Source organism: Amblyomma mixtum, chromosome 6, assembly GCF_055824585.1.
Source record: "Amblyomma mixtum isolate Tamu chromosome 6, ASM5582458v1, whole genome shotgun sequence".
Taxonomy (NCBI): Eukaryota; Metazoa; Arthropoda; class Arachnida; order Ixodida; family Ixodidae; genus Amblyomma; species Amblyomma mixtum.
In genome coordinates this window covers 73077501-73092797 of record NC_143017.1, presented here as the reverse complement: position 1 = coordinate 73092797, position 15297 = coordinate 73077501, and the positions used below count along the sequence as shown (strand labels likewise).

At 42.2% G+C, this 15297-nt stretch overlaps 1 protein-coding gene across 1 annotated transcript; it reads left to right on the top strand.

The window, feature by feature from the left end:
- Window positions 1–158: 158 nt before the first annotated feature.
- Orc4 (origin recognition complex subunit 4) lies at window positions 159–14611 on the top strand. The gene is made up of 12 exons (XM_089548122.1): window positions 159–412; window positions 529–619; window positions 822–897; window positions 999–1084; window positions 1188–1236; window positions 1702–1850; window positions 4907–5080; window positions 6334–6420; window positions 8056–8164; window positions 8883–8978; window positions 11124–11185; window positions 14264–14611. Exons 1-12 carry the CDS (start codon window positions 261–263, stop codon window positions 14447–14449), a joined length of 1317 nt encoding a protein of 438 aa, XP_089404248.1. The 5' UTR covers window positions 159–260; the 3' UTR covers window positions 14450–14611.
- The last annotated feature ends 686 nt before the right edge of the window (window positions 14612–15297 follow it).

The window sequence follows — 15297 nt, the reverse complement described above, 5'->3', positions numbered from 1 at the left end:
ATGCCTAATTTCTGTGGAAGAAATTGGTAATAGAAAATCTGTTAATCAACCACGTACACATTATAATAAAACTAAAATAAATACGACAGAATAGGGTCAATGAAGTTGATAATACCAGAAGTTTACAAACCAAGAACCTCAGAGCCACCGTGCTCATAGCCAACTCGAAACCGTAGCCAAGCCAATCGGCGGCGGGACGAGCAAATGTGAGCGCGTGTTGTTCGCGCTGGTTTGCACGTTCGTAGAAGTCAGTAAGTGAAATGACATCAGGCCGCAATGCCTCCAAAAAGAGTGCTTCATCAAGTGACTCAGCATCTGCGAACTGGATCACCGAGGTGAAAAAGTGCCTCTTGAGAAACCTCGACACCCAGGCAAAGCCGGACCTGCTGAAGTCCTACACTGAGCAGAAACGGTGAGCTGTGTACTGTCCCTTCCTGCGTGGACGCGATGCTTAGTAAACTTCGTAAACACTGGAATAATATCCTTTTATTATACATGTTCTCACATTTCCCACATTTCCGCTTGCAGTCAGCTGGAAGAATTGCTGTCAAGAGCAGTCAAGCTAGGTGAAAGCAACTCTGTTTTGGTCGTTGGACCCAGAGGATGTGGAAAGACATCGGTATTTTGCACCTTCTCTTATTTTGTTGTGTATTAAACTCGTATGAAACTTTATCCGACAGAAAATTTCTCTAGGCGATTGCACTATGCGCGATATTTCTTCCTGCTTAGTTTCAGTTTTCATTGATGTGAGTATTTTGTTTGCCTTGAGGTGATTTCACTAAAAAATGTTTTTGTGGGCTCCTTAATTTTTTTTTGTGCAGCTGATTCTGTCTGTTTTAGACAGCGTGTCTCAGCATAAGGACATCACTTCTGACTTTCTTCTTGTGAAGCTTAATGGTAAGTGACTGCACAGTTTGTGATTTCCGAACACACTAATGGTAACGGCAGTCGAGCTGTTCCAAAGGCCACTAATTCACATTTCTGCACATCTTTCGCAGGCTTAATTCACACAGATGACAGGATTGCACTGAAAGATATTACACGTCAACTCCAGTTGGAAAACGTTGTTGGTGACAGAGTGTTTGTAAGCTTTCATTTTGCACTTTCATTTTGTTTCTTTTTGTGAGAGGTTATCTGTTTATGCCTTGTTAAAGCAAATTTTTTCTTTTCATTCCATTATTTTTCAGGGGAGCTTTTCTGAGAACCTTACATTTCTACTAGAATGTTTGAAATCAGGTATGGAGTACAAGAATTTCTTTTCTGTATTAACTGCATCAAGAAAAGCTTTGCTTCAGCTAGTTTGTTTGAATTTTTAATGGGTCACATCGAATTGATGTTTCAACTTGATTGATTCTATAAAACAACTTCAAGGACGCTTGGGCTTGGCAAGTTATCTCTTGGCAGCTATGATTTTTCATAAAAAAATATTTGTGTCTGGCAGTGAAATTTAGAGAACTTCATGGGTAATTTTTAAAGCGCAAGGGTATTTGATAGCATACTGCTTGCATATGTTGCAAGAAGCAATTATAACTGTTTCTGCTTACTGCAGGGACTTTTACCTTGCACTTCATGATTTTATTTTATACTTTGTTTATACTTTGTTGTCATTCGTATTTTCATACAAGATTGCATAGCTTTTATTCTGATTGCCACAACTTTATCAATTGCTGTAACAAGCTTTTTGCTTTGTTCTTATTTTAGGTGATCAGCAGAGTAAAACAATTGTCTTTGTTGTTGATGAGTTTGACTTGTTTTGCTACCACAAGAACCAAACGCTTCTGTACAATTTGTTTGATGTGGCTCAGTCAGCGCAAGCACCTATTCTGGTTATTGGCGTCACATGTCGACTTGTAAGTAACCTTCATTCTTTTTTCATTTTAATTAAAAAGTAAGATATGTAACAAATCCAAAGCTGTAGTTGAAGGGTGGCTGGTTAGGGACCTTTTTCAAAATTTTATTTAACAAAATGCCCCTTGCCTTTTTTTTCTTGTTATGCCATTTGAAATAGATCGTATAAAGTGTACTTTATAATTTCTGAAATTGTGTGTTGGTGGGGGATAAAAATGAATAGGGCAGAAAAATGGTTTTTGTTGATATTATACAACAGTTCAGTTGTTCTTTTCTTAATTCAGTGTTTCTTAGTGAAGAGATTGGGTCATGAGCAGTCATTTTGTGGTGTTGTGTAGGGTTTTATAGGGCATAAGCATATGAGGCCATCATGCGCCAAACACAGGGTTGAGTGGTTTTTTTTTTTGTTACAAAAATACTTTTTTTTTCTGAAGTCAGAGTTCATTTAGCAGGTTTATTTCTTTTAAAAAATAAAAAAAATGTGAAAGTTCAATGAGGGCATTTTCTCCCAGGAGTAGGCTAGGATGGAGTGGGAAGTGTTCATTTTAAAAGCGTGTAAAATGCTTTTTTTCTTACTTCCTCAAGTTTCTTGCATGAAAGTATTATGTGGTTGACTGTGAGCTCATCCCCATATGCTTCGCATGTAGGTTTTTTGTTTCAATAGTAAAAAATACGAAGGCTCCGTAAAATTACTTTGATAAAGCATTCTTGATGACTGCATGTCTTCCATTCCTTGATGATAGGCTTTTTTTTTTACATCAACTTTTTGTGGTGACATCAACTGCTCTTATTATACAAACAAGCTATGAAGGCTGAATCGTCCCTGTTCCTCCCCCCTCTTTTTTGTTCCTAATAATTTTGCTTGCTTTCATTACAATCTACTTGTGTTGCATTTTTGCGCCCATTCTGGAGCTTTTGATATTCTGGGACACACATGTACTCTGACTGCGAAAATATCTTTTCACTGTTAGTTCGGGTTTTGCAGATGACCAACTGGTCCTAATGATGGAAGTTTCTCTTTTTCACAAGGCCTTAGTACTGTGTTCAATAATTTTTTCTCTTCATTCTCCTTCATTTAGAATTCCAATGGCTCAAAGGGACTATGCAATAAATTAATTGCGATTACGTAAAGCAGACGAGAGAGAGATAGGCATTCCATCACTCGTCACCCCAGTGCTAGAATTTTTGAGCTAGCATCAATAACAACGAAAATATAGACGATTAAAAATTGCGTTCCTCCTCTCTCTCAATTTGTACACACGGGCCATCCAAAAAAAAAAAGAATAAGCTCTGGGACTGGCCCTGCCCATGAAAACGTCATTCGCTGACGTTCGGTTTGAGACTTCCGGTTTTCGTACCCAACGCCCCAGCAGCAGCGTTGGCAGCGTATCTCCAGTCTCTCTTTGCCTTCCTGGATTGCGGCGCACATCGGATTTCTTTGCTTGTCGTCTGTTTTAGTTAGCAGGCTTCGGAACTCCCGACAGAAAGAGGTGGAAGAGGTAGATTGAAACCATATGCGCGAAGGTAATGCCCTGGCTCGCGCTTGACCAAAGGTGTTCGCGCAGCAGCACGAGCACACAATTTTCATGGCTACTGGAAGTGTGCCCATGACGTCTTGGCTGCCGTGGCTCCAGCGAATGACAGCGTGTGGTGGCCTGCTGACATCACGGGACTAGTGATGTCTATTTTCACAATTTTAGTTTCAAAATCGGTTATTACGAACTACGAGCACTTCAGTTGGCCCATGAATTTTAAAAAACACAGTTTTTAAAAATTCACAATAAATTTCCGGCTCAGTTCCGAAGGCTCATACTTGGTATGAATGCTTCTTAGCATCATTTCTAAGCATTGAACACATTTACAAGCAACTTCGAATTCGTTGCATAGTTCCTTTAAGAGCAGTGTTGGCGTTTGCTACAGCTTAATACATGCAGTAATGCCAGCTTGTGTTCTGGTGTCTTCCATTTTAGCAGGCACTGTTTGACTTTATCCTTAAGTAAAGCTTTATCTTGAGTAACAAAGACTGAAGTGGGGTTAAGCGGGGGTGACATTCATGGACACCTGCAAAGTCCTTTCTCACAAGGGTTTAGAGTAGCTGTTGTTTTTCGAATGGGGCTTCGTTTTTGTGTGTTTATAGTAAAAAAAAAATAAAATGTGGTTGTGTCTGCAATTGCTGAACAAGAATACTGGAGGAATGTGTGTGCCTTTTCTCACCTCATACCCTCCCTGTCTATGTTGCTTTTAAGTGCGCACAACACTAAGCCAAACCAAGCTCAACTTTGCTCTCTTCCTTTAGTCTCGTAACATTCTCAAATTAAAACTGATTTTTCCAGGTGAACAGACAATGGGGCCTTAGAACGTAGACATTGATTGCACCTGTGCAATAAAACGCTTTGGGAAGGCAGTTTTCTGGCAGTAACCAAGTTTACATAATTTCTAGAAAACTTATTAGGGTGCACAAATTGTCAAGCTGGACAGAAAAGAAGGGTGCTAATTGCACACCATCATCACTGAGTGGCTTTCCTACAAATTTCCACATTGCCAGTGCTGCTGCAGTAAATAAACCTATCATTACTCAACCCAAATCTCATGTGGCATTTGTTCCCCCACTTAAAGTCTGTTAAACTATTAAGACCCACTTCCCCCTTTAAATCCTAAGTAATCTGCAGTTATTTTTATCCACTGTTTATACACATCTTTCTGTGCACTGTTTGTTTTTATTTTAGGCTAAGCATGGAACATAGCACTTTACACACAGAGTCCTGTGTTCTGTCTTTACGTTATATTGCTGCTGTTATCGACCTATGACGTTCTATACTTGCTCATGCTTTTTAATACTTTGTGTTGCTGAGCGAATCTCTTTAGGATAGTGCTATCATAAAGACTATCATGGAAGTGTGACGCCAAATATAAATTTCGTGACACAGGAGGAGGTACACATACTTTACACATAAATGAGGTTATTGTAGCATAATCTATAAAAAACAACTGCTGTAGGGTGCCATTACTGCTCAACTCTTAATGGCATTGAGTTAACAGTGTGTGTTTAAACTTCCAGGATGCCATTGAGCTGCTTGAGAAAAGGGTGAAGTCTCGCTTCTCACATCGCCAGATGCATCTGTTTCCCAACTTCAGCTTTGAGGAATACCTTGGCATCATGGTCGATCATCTGTCCCTGCCTGCCAGCTTTTCCAATAAGAAGCTGAGGGAAGAATGGAACCTTTCAGTCAAGGTGTGATCGGTGAACCTTTCAGAAGTCATGTTCACTGCACGGTCGCACTGCTTCCGAAACTAAATTGTGTTCTCGATATCCTACGGTTTGATGTTCTTGAGAGAAAACAAGTAAACCTGCTTCTGAGGGATGGTGCTTTGTTCATTTTCTTACACTGCAGATATCTTGTGAACTTGCACCAAACTTTCGAAAATGTAGTTGCAGTGCACAAGTGAGCTTATTTATTTTTTTTGCATGTTCATAAACGCTTGACTTTGTTGTTTGCAACAAGTTATATTGTGTGTGCTTCTCATTTCTTGGCTCCAGAGTACAGAGAAAATATTTCCCAGAAAAAGAAGTGCAGGAGCTATTAACAAAATGTTGAGACTGTGCATGTGCAAAATCAGTCTGTAGCACTTTCAGGTGTGCTTTGAATTAACAAACTTGTGTGCTGGTTGTAAAGAGGCAACTATCACAGTTTTAGGGTTTTTAGAATGTCAGCTGCTCTCTTCTGAAGAGTGGGTGAGTAGACAGCCGGCATTCTGACCTTAACCTTTTTAAAACAGTTGCAAGTACTATCTTTTTTTCCTTGAACTCTCAGGCTTTGTTTATAGTCTGAAACAAAACACATAAACGGTAACCTGCTGTCAGCAACTGAATTGGTGGTTTGTGAGTAGCTGTACAACTTACATAAAAGGACAGTGCGGACGAGATGAAGCTGGCCTGTATTGATAGGTTACCTTGTTCTGATCACGAGGAGACTACTCTAATTGGAAACAAACCTTTCATAAATCAGGAAACACAAACAAATGAATTACAGGTGTTGCCATCACCAGAGGCTAGGGTGCATCATCATTCACTTTAAGACAGTGATCACGGAATACTTTTCTGTGTAGACGTCACAAATGTGAATTGAGGAGTGTGAAAGTTTTTAAGTGCAATTTTCTGAGCAATAACTGTTTTTTTTTGCTCCCATACAAACGTCACCATGCTTAGATACTTGGCCTTTGGTTAAAATATAATTTTTTTTTATGTTTGTGACTCAGTTCATTTTGTAAGTAACATCCTGATTGACAAACAACAGTGAAAATGTCAATTTGGAGCACACATGTTTTAATGTAAAAGAAACAGGTATCTCTAGCCATTCCTTAAAATGCTTAGTCAGCTGAAGTACTAGTTATGGTGTACTATTATAATTATTCTCTGTTTACAGGATAAACGGTCAACCTTATGAACTGCATTCCCACTTTCATAAAGGGTAATTTCTTGTGCAGGCCTTCGCTCAAGAGGGTGCTGTAAGGACAGCAATGCAAAGACTGTACTCAACCAACAAGGATATTCGGGCCATGCAGTACCTGCTGGTATGGACTTATTTTGTTCCATGCTTTGTCCTTTTCCAGCCCACTCCTTGCCTATCAGTCTCTTTTGTCTATTGCCCCGCTTCTGTGGCTCAGTGGTTACGGCGCTCGGCTGCTGACCCAATAGATGCTTGTTTGATCCCGGCCACGGCGGCCGAATTTCAATGTAGGCGAAATTCTAGAGGCCCGTGTGCTGTGTGATCTCAGTGCACGTTAAAGAACCCCAGGTGGTCGAAATTTTCGGAGCCCTTCACTGCGGCGTCCCTTATAGCCTGAGTCGCTTTGGGACATTAAACCCCAATAAACGAAACCAAACCTCTTTGTCTGTTGCTTTTTTCAAACTTCCAATCCCTGCCAATGTGTTGACATTTGGCAAAAAGTCTTTACGTGAAATGCTTCATCCAACATCAGGGGGAAAGCTTGTATCCATTGGAAACCGGCGGGTGCTCAGTGGCACTGGTAACCTAACCGCGCAGATGCTCAGACCACTAGGCCACTACTGGGGTCCCACGACAAACATTTTCTGTGCGTACATGCCATGCTTTGAATATATAACTTACAAATTGGAATCTGTTTCACAGCTTGCACTTGCAATGGATTATTATTTTAGGTGCTTGGAGGTGTTGGGCGCAAAACAACAATTTATACATTCATTTGAGTCTGAGCTGCACTTATTCTCAATGCAGTGTCTAAATCAAACCCAAATTTGAAACATTAAAATTCATTTTTTTTCTTGCAGCTTGGTTTGAGAATGAAGAGTGCAAAAATATGATAGCAAAGTTGCATTTTTTGTGCACAGTTTTGGATAGCTATATGATTTGATGAAAGGTACATGAAAAGGCTTGCTGTACATAAAAAATTGGCTGCGGCTTAGCTAGGGTTAAGCCTGGATATCTCGATGCGAAGAGCTGCGGTGATGCTTATGGGTTAGCTTATGGTTATGCTTTATGATTTAGCCTATGGATATGCTTACGGTTGAGCTTATGGTTATGGTTTATGATTTATGAGTAGCAGTAGCACGATGATCAGCCATAAACATTGTGATTGTCTTTGCTGCGTTGTTTAGCGAGACGTTCTTCTCGTTGTTCGGGTGTCTCGGACGCTTGTTGAGCTTTCAGCCTTTCATTTCTTCTCTCCTTTTCAGCCAACTCCCGTGGTAGCACTTCTGTATCGGTAACATGCGCACGCCTATTCTCTGGCAAGCGGTTATATAGCTGGCCTCCGCGATAAACACACGCGGCAGCGTGCGCCTGTTCTATGGGCAAGCGCGCCTTATATACCCCTCCTTTCAAATGCGCACTGCGCACGGCTGTGGCGAAAGGTCAAACGGTGGCGAGGAGAAGCGGAGGAGCACATGCGCAGTAGACTGCGCCGTGCGCGACGTCACTCGTGCTCCGACATACGCCGGCTCACGCGAAGCGCGGTGTTGACTAGTGTAGTGAAGCTTTTCGCTCCAAAACTCACAATGAATGGCTGAAAGGGCCTTACATTTTTTCTTCTGGGGAAAGATGGTGTGTAGTATGGCCTATAGGCACACAGGTTCTTGGGCAACTCACGTTGGCGTTGCTTAGCACTAACTGTGAAGTGCGTGAATAAGTCATTTAAGGGGGCTACTCTCTTTTATATTGGTTGCCTCAGCTGCCTCCTGTGATGCGCCTTTGCCAAGAGAATCCAAGGCTGGATGCGGTCCACCTCCTCGAGTCTCAGAGACAGCATCTTGAAGACTCCAATGTGGCCCTCTTAAAAGGTGCGGCGATTTGCTCGAAGGCTTTTCTGTTGGAACTCGAGCTAAAGGTTCTCTTAACAACTTTGTGACGTGCCGGTCACAACTACCGGATTATTGGTGGTGGTGAAACTATTTCGTCGGCCCAAAGAGTCTCTTGGTTAGACTATAGTGAGGGGAATCAGACCCCGTCAGGTGGACGTGAGCCCTTCAGGATCATTAGTGCTACAAGAAAAAAATTATGCATCTATGGTCCTTTAGGACAATATTTGGAAGGCGCTAACACTTTCAAGCATTTCAGTGCCCATGCTATTATGACTGAGTCTGTCACAAGACATCATGTTATTACAAGATGCCATTTCACTGCAACATTTTGTGTCGCTCGTGAAGAGAGCAAGAAACTGCTGTTTTTTACATAAGATCCACTGTGCTGGAGTACAGCCAGACTTGCCATTTGTTGTCTGGGTTTAGCTGTAAGGCTGACAAACTTCACTTGTTTCATTTTTTGCCACATTTGCTACTGCTATTGTAGCTTCACTTTTCTCACATGGTATTCTCATTGAAGTGACATGTATTGATTTATCCATCTTAAGGTGAAAAAATTGATGCCAGTTATGTTGGAAAAGTGGAACGTGAACTGATATTCCAACAGTTGATCCCTTTTTTGTTTTTACTTGTTACAGTTTATAAAGTTCTTTTGGGTCTTATCACTTTGACATTTATGAACCACATTTCGTTCTAGGATTGTCCATGCTGGAGTTGTCTCTCGTCATTGCAATGGTACACCTGACAAAAATATACGACGGGGAGCCATTCAACTTTGAGATGGTGTACAAAGGTGAGAAAAGCCTTGGTCTCTTACAAGCGAAAGGCTATTGCATCTCACCAAGCAGACTCACCAGCATTGCAGTTCAGGACATTTGTGCTGAGGATGAACTTTGCATCTGTTTAAGCAGCTACTTGTTGCTTTCCTCGATACATGTTGCTGCTGTCCGGCTTTGCCAAAACAAGTTTATTAAATAGGCTACTCGCTTGCTTACTAAACTGTTTGCCCCCCCCCCCCCCCCCTTTTCGTGTAATCAACAGGCATTAAGGCCGAGGTTTCACACACACAGTGAGGACACTTTAGTTTGGTCATCGATTGCAATATGCACCAGCATTTGCCCATTTCTGGCCCATTTCAAACACTAACTGTGCAAATGAGTTATGTTGTTTTGGGTATGTGCCTTTAAACCCAACACAACACAACACATTTGCACAGTTAGTACTTGAGATGGGTCAGAAATGGGATCAAACGTGGTTTTTTTATTTAGGTCCACAACACAGACTCTAGATGCAGTTAATGATGGCCAATTGCCTGTATTTTCAGTTACAGCCTACTCACAGTTACAGTTACAGGTACTCACTATCTTGTACCTCTATCCCTTTTGGAGTTGTCAGAAGCAAGCGTTTTCCAGTTAAATATAACTTCCAGGCTAAAGTGCTGGTTCCTCTTTTGTGTCAAGATTTCTGTTTGCCAGCATAAATTGTTAGCTTTGTCTTTTTCTCAGGGATTGCTGCAGAACAGGGGTTCCCAATCTTTTTCGCCTCGAGGAACCCCAGTAACTTTCATATGTACTGCGGAACTTCCCTTGTCATGGCTTGTGTCCCTACCTGCCTGACATGCCAGCAGATGCACAGCCCCTCAAAAAAATGCCAAAATTCAGTTAGTAATGACCAGCTGTGTAGTGAAACAGCTTGCTATGAGCAATTACAGCTTGATTAGTCTCACAATAAAGGGGGTAAAGGAAAGGGAAAAGTTGAGGCATGCACGGATATAGGTAGGGGTGTGACTTTTTGGTTTAAACAAACAAACGAAAAAAAGCGACAGACAATAGTACGGCGAATTCAGTTTTAATTTCAGTTTTAACCGAAAAAGGTGCGTATCAAAATACGCCACTGAAAAAAGTCAGTGACTCATGCGTTGAAAGCGATATTCGCCAAAAAAAATTAAAACTGTGCTCTTTGATAAACGAGGAGAAAAGACCGCTGAATTTGCAAAAAATAAAAACCGAAAAGTCCAACACCTAGGTATAGATGCTTTGGAAACTCATACAGCACTCCAAGGAACCATGTTTGAGAAGCAAAAGTATTGCATTGCATTTTGTATCGTACCCGACTCATTGCACAGCACTACAGATGACTTGTTCAGCACTTCCTTCGTGATACTACTGCCACTATTTCTTCTTTGGCCCAGGGTGCATGGAAAGCCTGCTATTTTTTTTACATTGCTTACTAAACAGAGACTTTAAGCTCTGTCTCTTACAGTCTGTTGCGTTGCCTCTAAATCTTTGCTGAAACACGGCCTGCCGCTCTGAGCCAAGTGCATTAGAATAGCGCTCCTCAAATCTTCGTTAGTGACAAGTTCAGCTTATGTCATTTTGAAACTAAAAGTGATTAAAACAACAAGGTATGCTACTGTTTGTGGAGGAAAAAAAAACTTATTCTCATCATGTTACGGAATGTTTATTTTCCTTTGGGTCAGAACTTATGTGTGTGTGGGACCAGCAGATAAGAAAAGATAGAAAACAAGTGTGTAAAAGCTTTGCAGGATGGGAGCAGCCATGATGCCAAAAAATGTGTGCACTCCTGCCGTGGACGCGACCACCTTGGCATGGGGACTTTTGCTATCGCCGCCGCGGTGGCTCAGCGGTTATGGTGCTCGGCTGCTGTCCCGAAAGACGCGGGTTCGATCCCGGCCGCGGCGGCTAGAATTTCTTTGGAGGAGAAATTCTAGAGGCCCGTGTGCTGTGCGATGTCAGTGCACGTTAAAGAACCCCAGGTGGTCGAAGTTTCCGGAGCCCTCCACTACGGCGTCTCTCATAGCCTTAGTCGCTTTGGGATGTTAAACCCCATAAAACCAAGCCAAACTTTTGCTATGGACAATGACTTATTGTACCAGTGGGAATGACAACAAATTTTATTCTTTCAATTGCCCATGTAGAGTTCACAAAGTTTGCCACTGGAAAGTCATCACTGGAAACGAGCAAGCCAGTAGTGATGAAGGTACTGTGACGCTTTGTGTCGCCTTATCTCTCCCTTTCCATCTGTTGGTGAAAGTAGTGGTTATACATCTGTACTTACTATCATATATTAGTGACAGGCCGCCGCAGTGGCTCAGTGGTTATGGCGCTTGGCTGCTGATCCAAAAGATGCGAGTTCGATCTCGGCCATGGCGGTCGAATTTCGATGGAGACAAAATTCTAGAGGCCCTTCTACTGTGTGAACCTCAGGTGGGCAAAATTTCGGGAGCCCGTCCTGCACCGTGGCATCCCTCATAGCCAGAGTTGCTTTGGAAAGTTAAACGCACCATAAACCATTAGTCGGTGACAGTAACAGACTGTTATGAAATGCCACGAGCTCTTCTCTTTGCCCTTGTTCGGCTTTAATCAAAAATGAAGAGCCCAAGGAGTTTGCTTCGGGGCCATGCTGTGTGAGTCATTAGTAGAGACCGGATTTTAGGCAAATGCCTATTTTTTTCAACACTTCGTAGGCGCACCTTTTTTACATATGAGCACGAATTAGGTGTTGACAATATGTTTAATACTGTTTTTATAGTGCCAATAAATGCCTATTTTGGGTGTCAGTGCCTATAAATGCCTATTTCCGACATCAGCGCCTAAAAATGCCCTATTTTACAGAAAAGGGGCCTGAAATACGCTGTGACTTTGCTTTCGAATCCATTTCGGTTTTGTGTAGGACACACACGTGGCAACATTAGATGACCACGTCAGTTTGCTGTGGTGAACACTGCACCTACGCCGGCTGCGTGCACAATAACAACCACCACAGCCGAAAATATCGAAGGTGAACATTCTAGATACCGAACAGTGTAAAGCCATCAAATGTTCCTAAGTACAAGCACGCTCCTGCAACATCCGTTGATGTTGAGCGTTCCTTTTCAGCATACAAGCTTGTTCTTACTGATAAGAGGCATAAGTTTGTGTCCATCAACCTGGAGATGGTCCTTGTCTGCTACTGCTTCCATAGCTTTAACAGTGATTTCTAGATGGATGATGTTTATTTTACCATAGATCCTCGTGGATGTACGTAGGCCCGTGCACAACTGATTCTTTTCGGCATATTCCGCATCAAGCAGCACTGTGTGAAACATTTTCTAGCATCTCGTATTTATGGTTTCAGACATTTCTAATAGCAAGCTCCATTTGATAGTCGCGCGGCTCCGCACACGGGAAGCCACAAACTATAAAACACCGTTTACACAAATGACAACATATTTATTAACGTTGATGCATCGTGTATGCCTGCAATAAATAAGTTCAAATCCTGCGTGAGCGAAGACTGAACTCATTTGTCAGATGCTTTGAATTGACAATGTTTCTATCAATTTCTAAATACATGGCCTCCTGTTAAGGTGTTCATTGTTTCTACTTTTGTACACGACAAGCGAATTGTTTGTTTCGAGGTATACCAAAGTGTTTTAAAAGGGAATTAGTAACCGTCCCTTTTGCTGTGCTGAAGCATGTGTATTGTACGAAAAGTTGCGTGACAGCGTTAAAAAAAAAACAGCTTCTAATGTTCGCATCTTGCTTAAGGTCCCAAATCATTCCTGCTTTGTTTTTGTTTTATTTTACGGCAGATATTGCTCGCTGAAGTTCGGAACTGTGTGCCCCTTTTGATAAAGTTTATATAGTGCCTATTTTTCTCCGTTAGGTGCCTAAAATGCAATTTTAGCCGCCTATTTATGACGCCTAAAACGTGCTTTTTAGTGCCTAAAAATCCGGCCTCTAGTCATTAGGCATTGCCAGCATTCCAAATCTTTCCCGTTAAAGTGAGAAGTCTTACCTTCACCCCTACAAAACTTATGAATCCCATTAATGCTACAAGAGCTACAAATGCGTAGTAGACATGCTTTTATGATGTCCACACGAACATGGCAAACAAAGCAACAGAGCATTATCTGCATGCCCGGGGCCTGAGCATCAAACACAGTTGATATAGCCACTGACGTTCTAGCTTTTTCAGGCTTTATTCACATAATTAGGCATGTATTCATTGCAAAAGGAATTAAATGTAGCAAGATTATGGCTCTTGCAGCAGCTCAGGAATAAGGCTGTCACTTGAAATGTTTCCTCTGTGATTTTGCCTGCACAAGTCTGCAGCCATTTGAATGCCTAGTGCAGCTGCTGATGGTGGATGCAAGATATAGCTGTTTAGATGGGCAGCTGTGAAAGAATGGTTTGAGACGATGTAGCAGTAAGAACCAATCCCCCCTTGCCCTTGCTATTTTTCTGCCGCCATTTTTGAACACATCGAGAACTGTAATAGTTCTGTACTAGTACTGTGTACTGTTGGTTAACTTGAGAGAGTTGGCTTGGCATTCTTATCTTGCCCTCTGTGTAGCTGCAAGCATGAATTGTAATGACTGAAAACAGGGTGTCTAATAAGCTAGAAAATGCCCAGAAATGAAACACTGGGGTCGCTGCTGCCTGCTGTTTTCACAAGTTAACTACAATAGTGTCTATGCTTTCTTTTTTGTTGTGGATCTCTGAGGCCAAGCCACACCACCATTCACTACCAAATGATGATTCACAGAGTCCTTTTCATCACTGATATCATAAGTTTGAATCGAGTGGCGAGGGAAAAAAGTGTTCCATTTTGAAATCTCGTTTTCTCGGCAATATTTTGCTGCCAAAGAAATATAAATGTAGCCACAAAAGGCCAAACAATCAAATTTTACTAGGAACAAAAATTGGATAGTATATCTCTCACCACAGCTCCCACCAGCCTACCACAGTGGCTGTGGTGTTTGGTTGCTAATCCCAAAATCACGGCATCAATTCCTGGCCTTAGTAACTGCATTTCAATGGAGGCAAAATCAGCCTGTGTGCAGCTTCATGATATTAAAACTCCACTTACCACATACCTGTTACAGCTCCCATTGCCACATTTCTGCGTGACTCAGCCACCAAATGTGGCACATTTGCACTGCACGCGGTGCACTTGACTGTTTAGAAACTCAAAGCAGTAACCGAATATTCGTTGCAACCTAACAAAATTTCAGGCTCAGCAGACTGCAGTGTAATGTTAAGGGGGCGTCATGCGCCTTCTCTGACCTTCCAGGCATTTCAGCAGCTGGAGGCACTGGAGTTTGTGCAGCCTGTGTCTCGGAGCCTGGCCAATGTGCAGTACGAGTTCCGGCTCATGCAGCTACTGGTCGACCCATCACAGGTGCACGAGGTGGTACACAAGTCATCGTCCTTGCCCACCGAGCTGGCTCACTGGGCAATGTCCGTCGTCGGCAGCTAGCGGGTGTCGGCTTTCCCCACGTGCCATGCATCTAACATTGCTTTTCTGGTATCCTCTACGCAACACAACTTCCACAGCTTCACTTACTTCTGTTATAGCAGCAAGCTTTAGCTGCACTTATGATCTGGAAGCAAGATTAATAAATGGTGTTGAATTTCTGGAGAGATGGTGTTTTGTTTTAAATGGGAAAAAAAATGGGTCCAAGCATTACATCCTCAAGAAACCGAGCGCCAAGCCATGGGAAAGCTTGTACATGTTAGAAAACGTGGATACCCAGCAGCACTGGGGATCGAAACCTGCGCCTCCTGCATAGGGGGCTGATGCTCAAACCTCTAGTCCACCACTGCAGTACTTTGCTGGGCAGGTCCTTATGAGGTGCGAGAAATGCCTTTAGCTTACTGTTTTATGGTTTGAAGTCAAGTGTAACGGTTAACTGAAATCTGAGAAAGAACAGGCGTAAGCAGTAAAGGGTTGGTCACTCGAAAACCATTGGTAATTTCTGGAAAACGGCTGCCTCTACACGATGACATTAGTTTTAATTTCGTCTCTGGGATCGGCGGTAAATGGTCAGTCATGTAAAAAGACAGCAGCTGTGTCTTGTTGGAGTGCAATACTAATTAAGGGGCTAACTATTCTGCCAGAAGTCATTACTGTGTTCAGCATATGTGTTATAATAACTGAGTGTTAACTCACTCTGTAGTCCTGTAGACTTCATCGCTTCCAGATATCCGGAAACTTATTCACCACCAGAACTGCTAGCACTGGGAAACAGTACTTTGGCAAACTGCTTTAAAATTCCGAGTGCGCTGTCCTACTGCACCCAGGGAACCTGTCCTTATTTTGTGCGA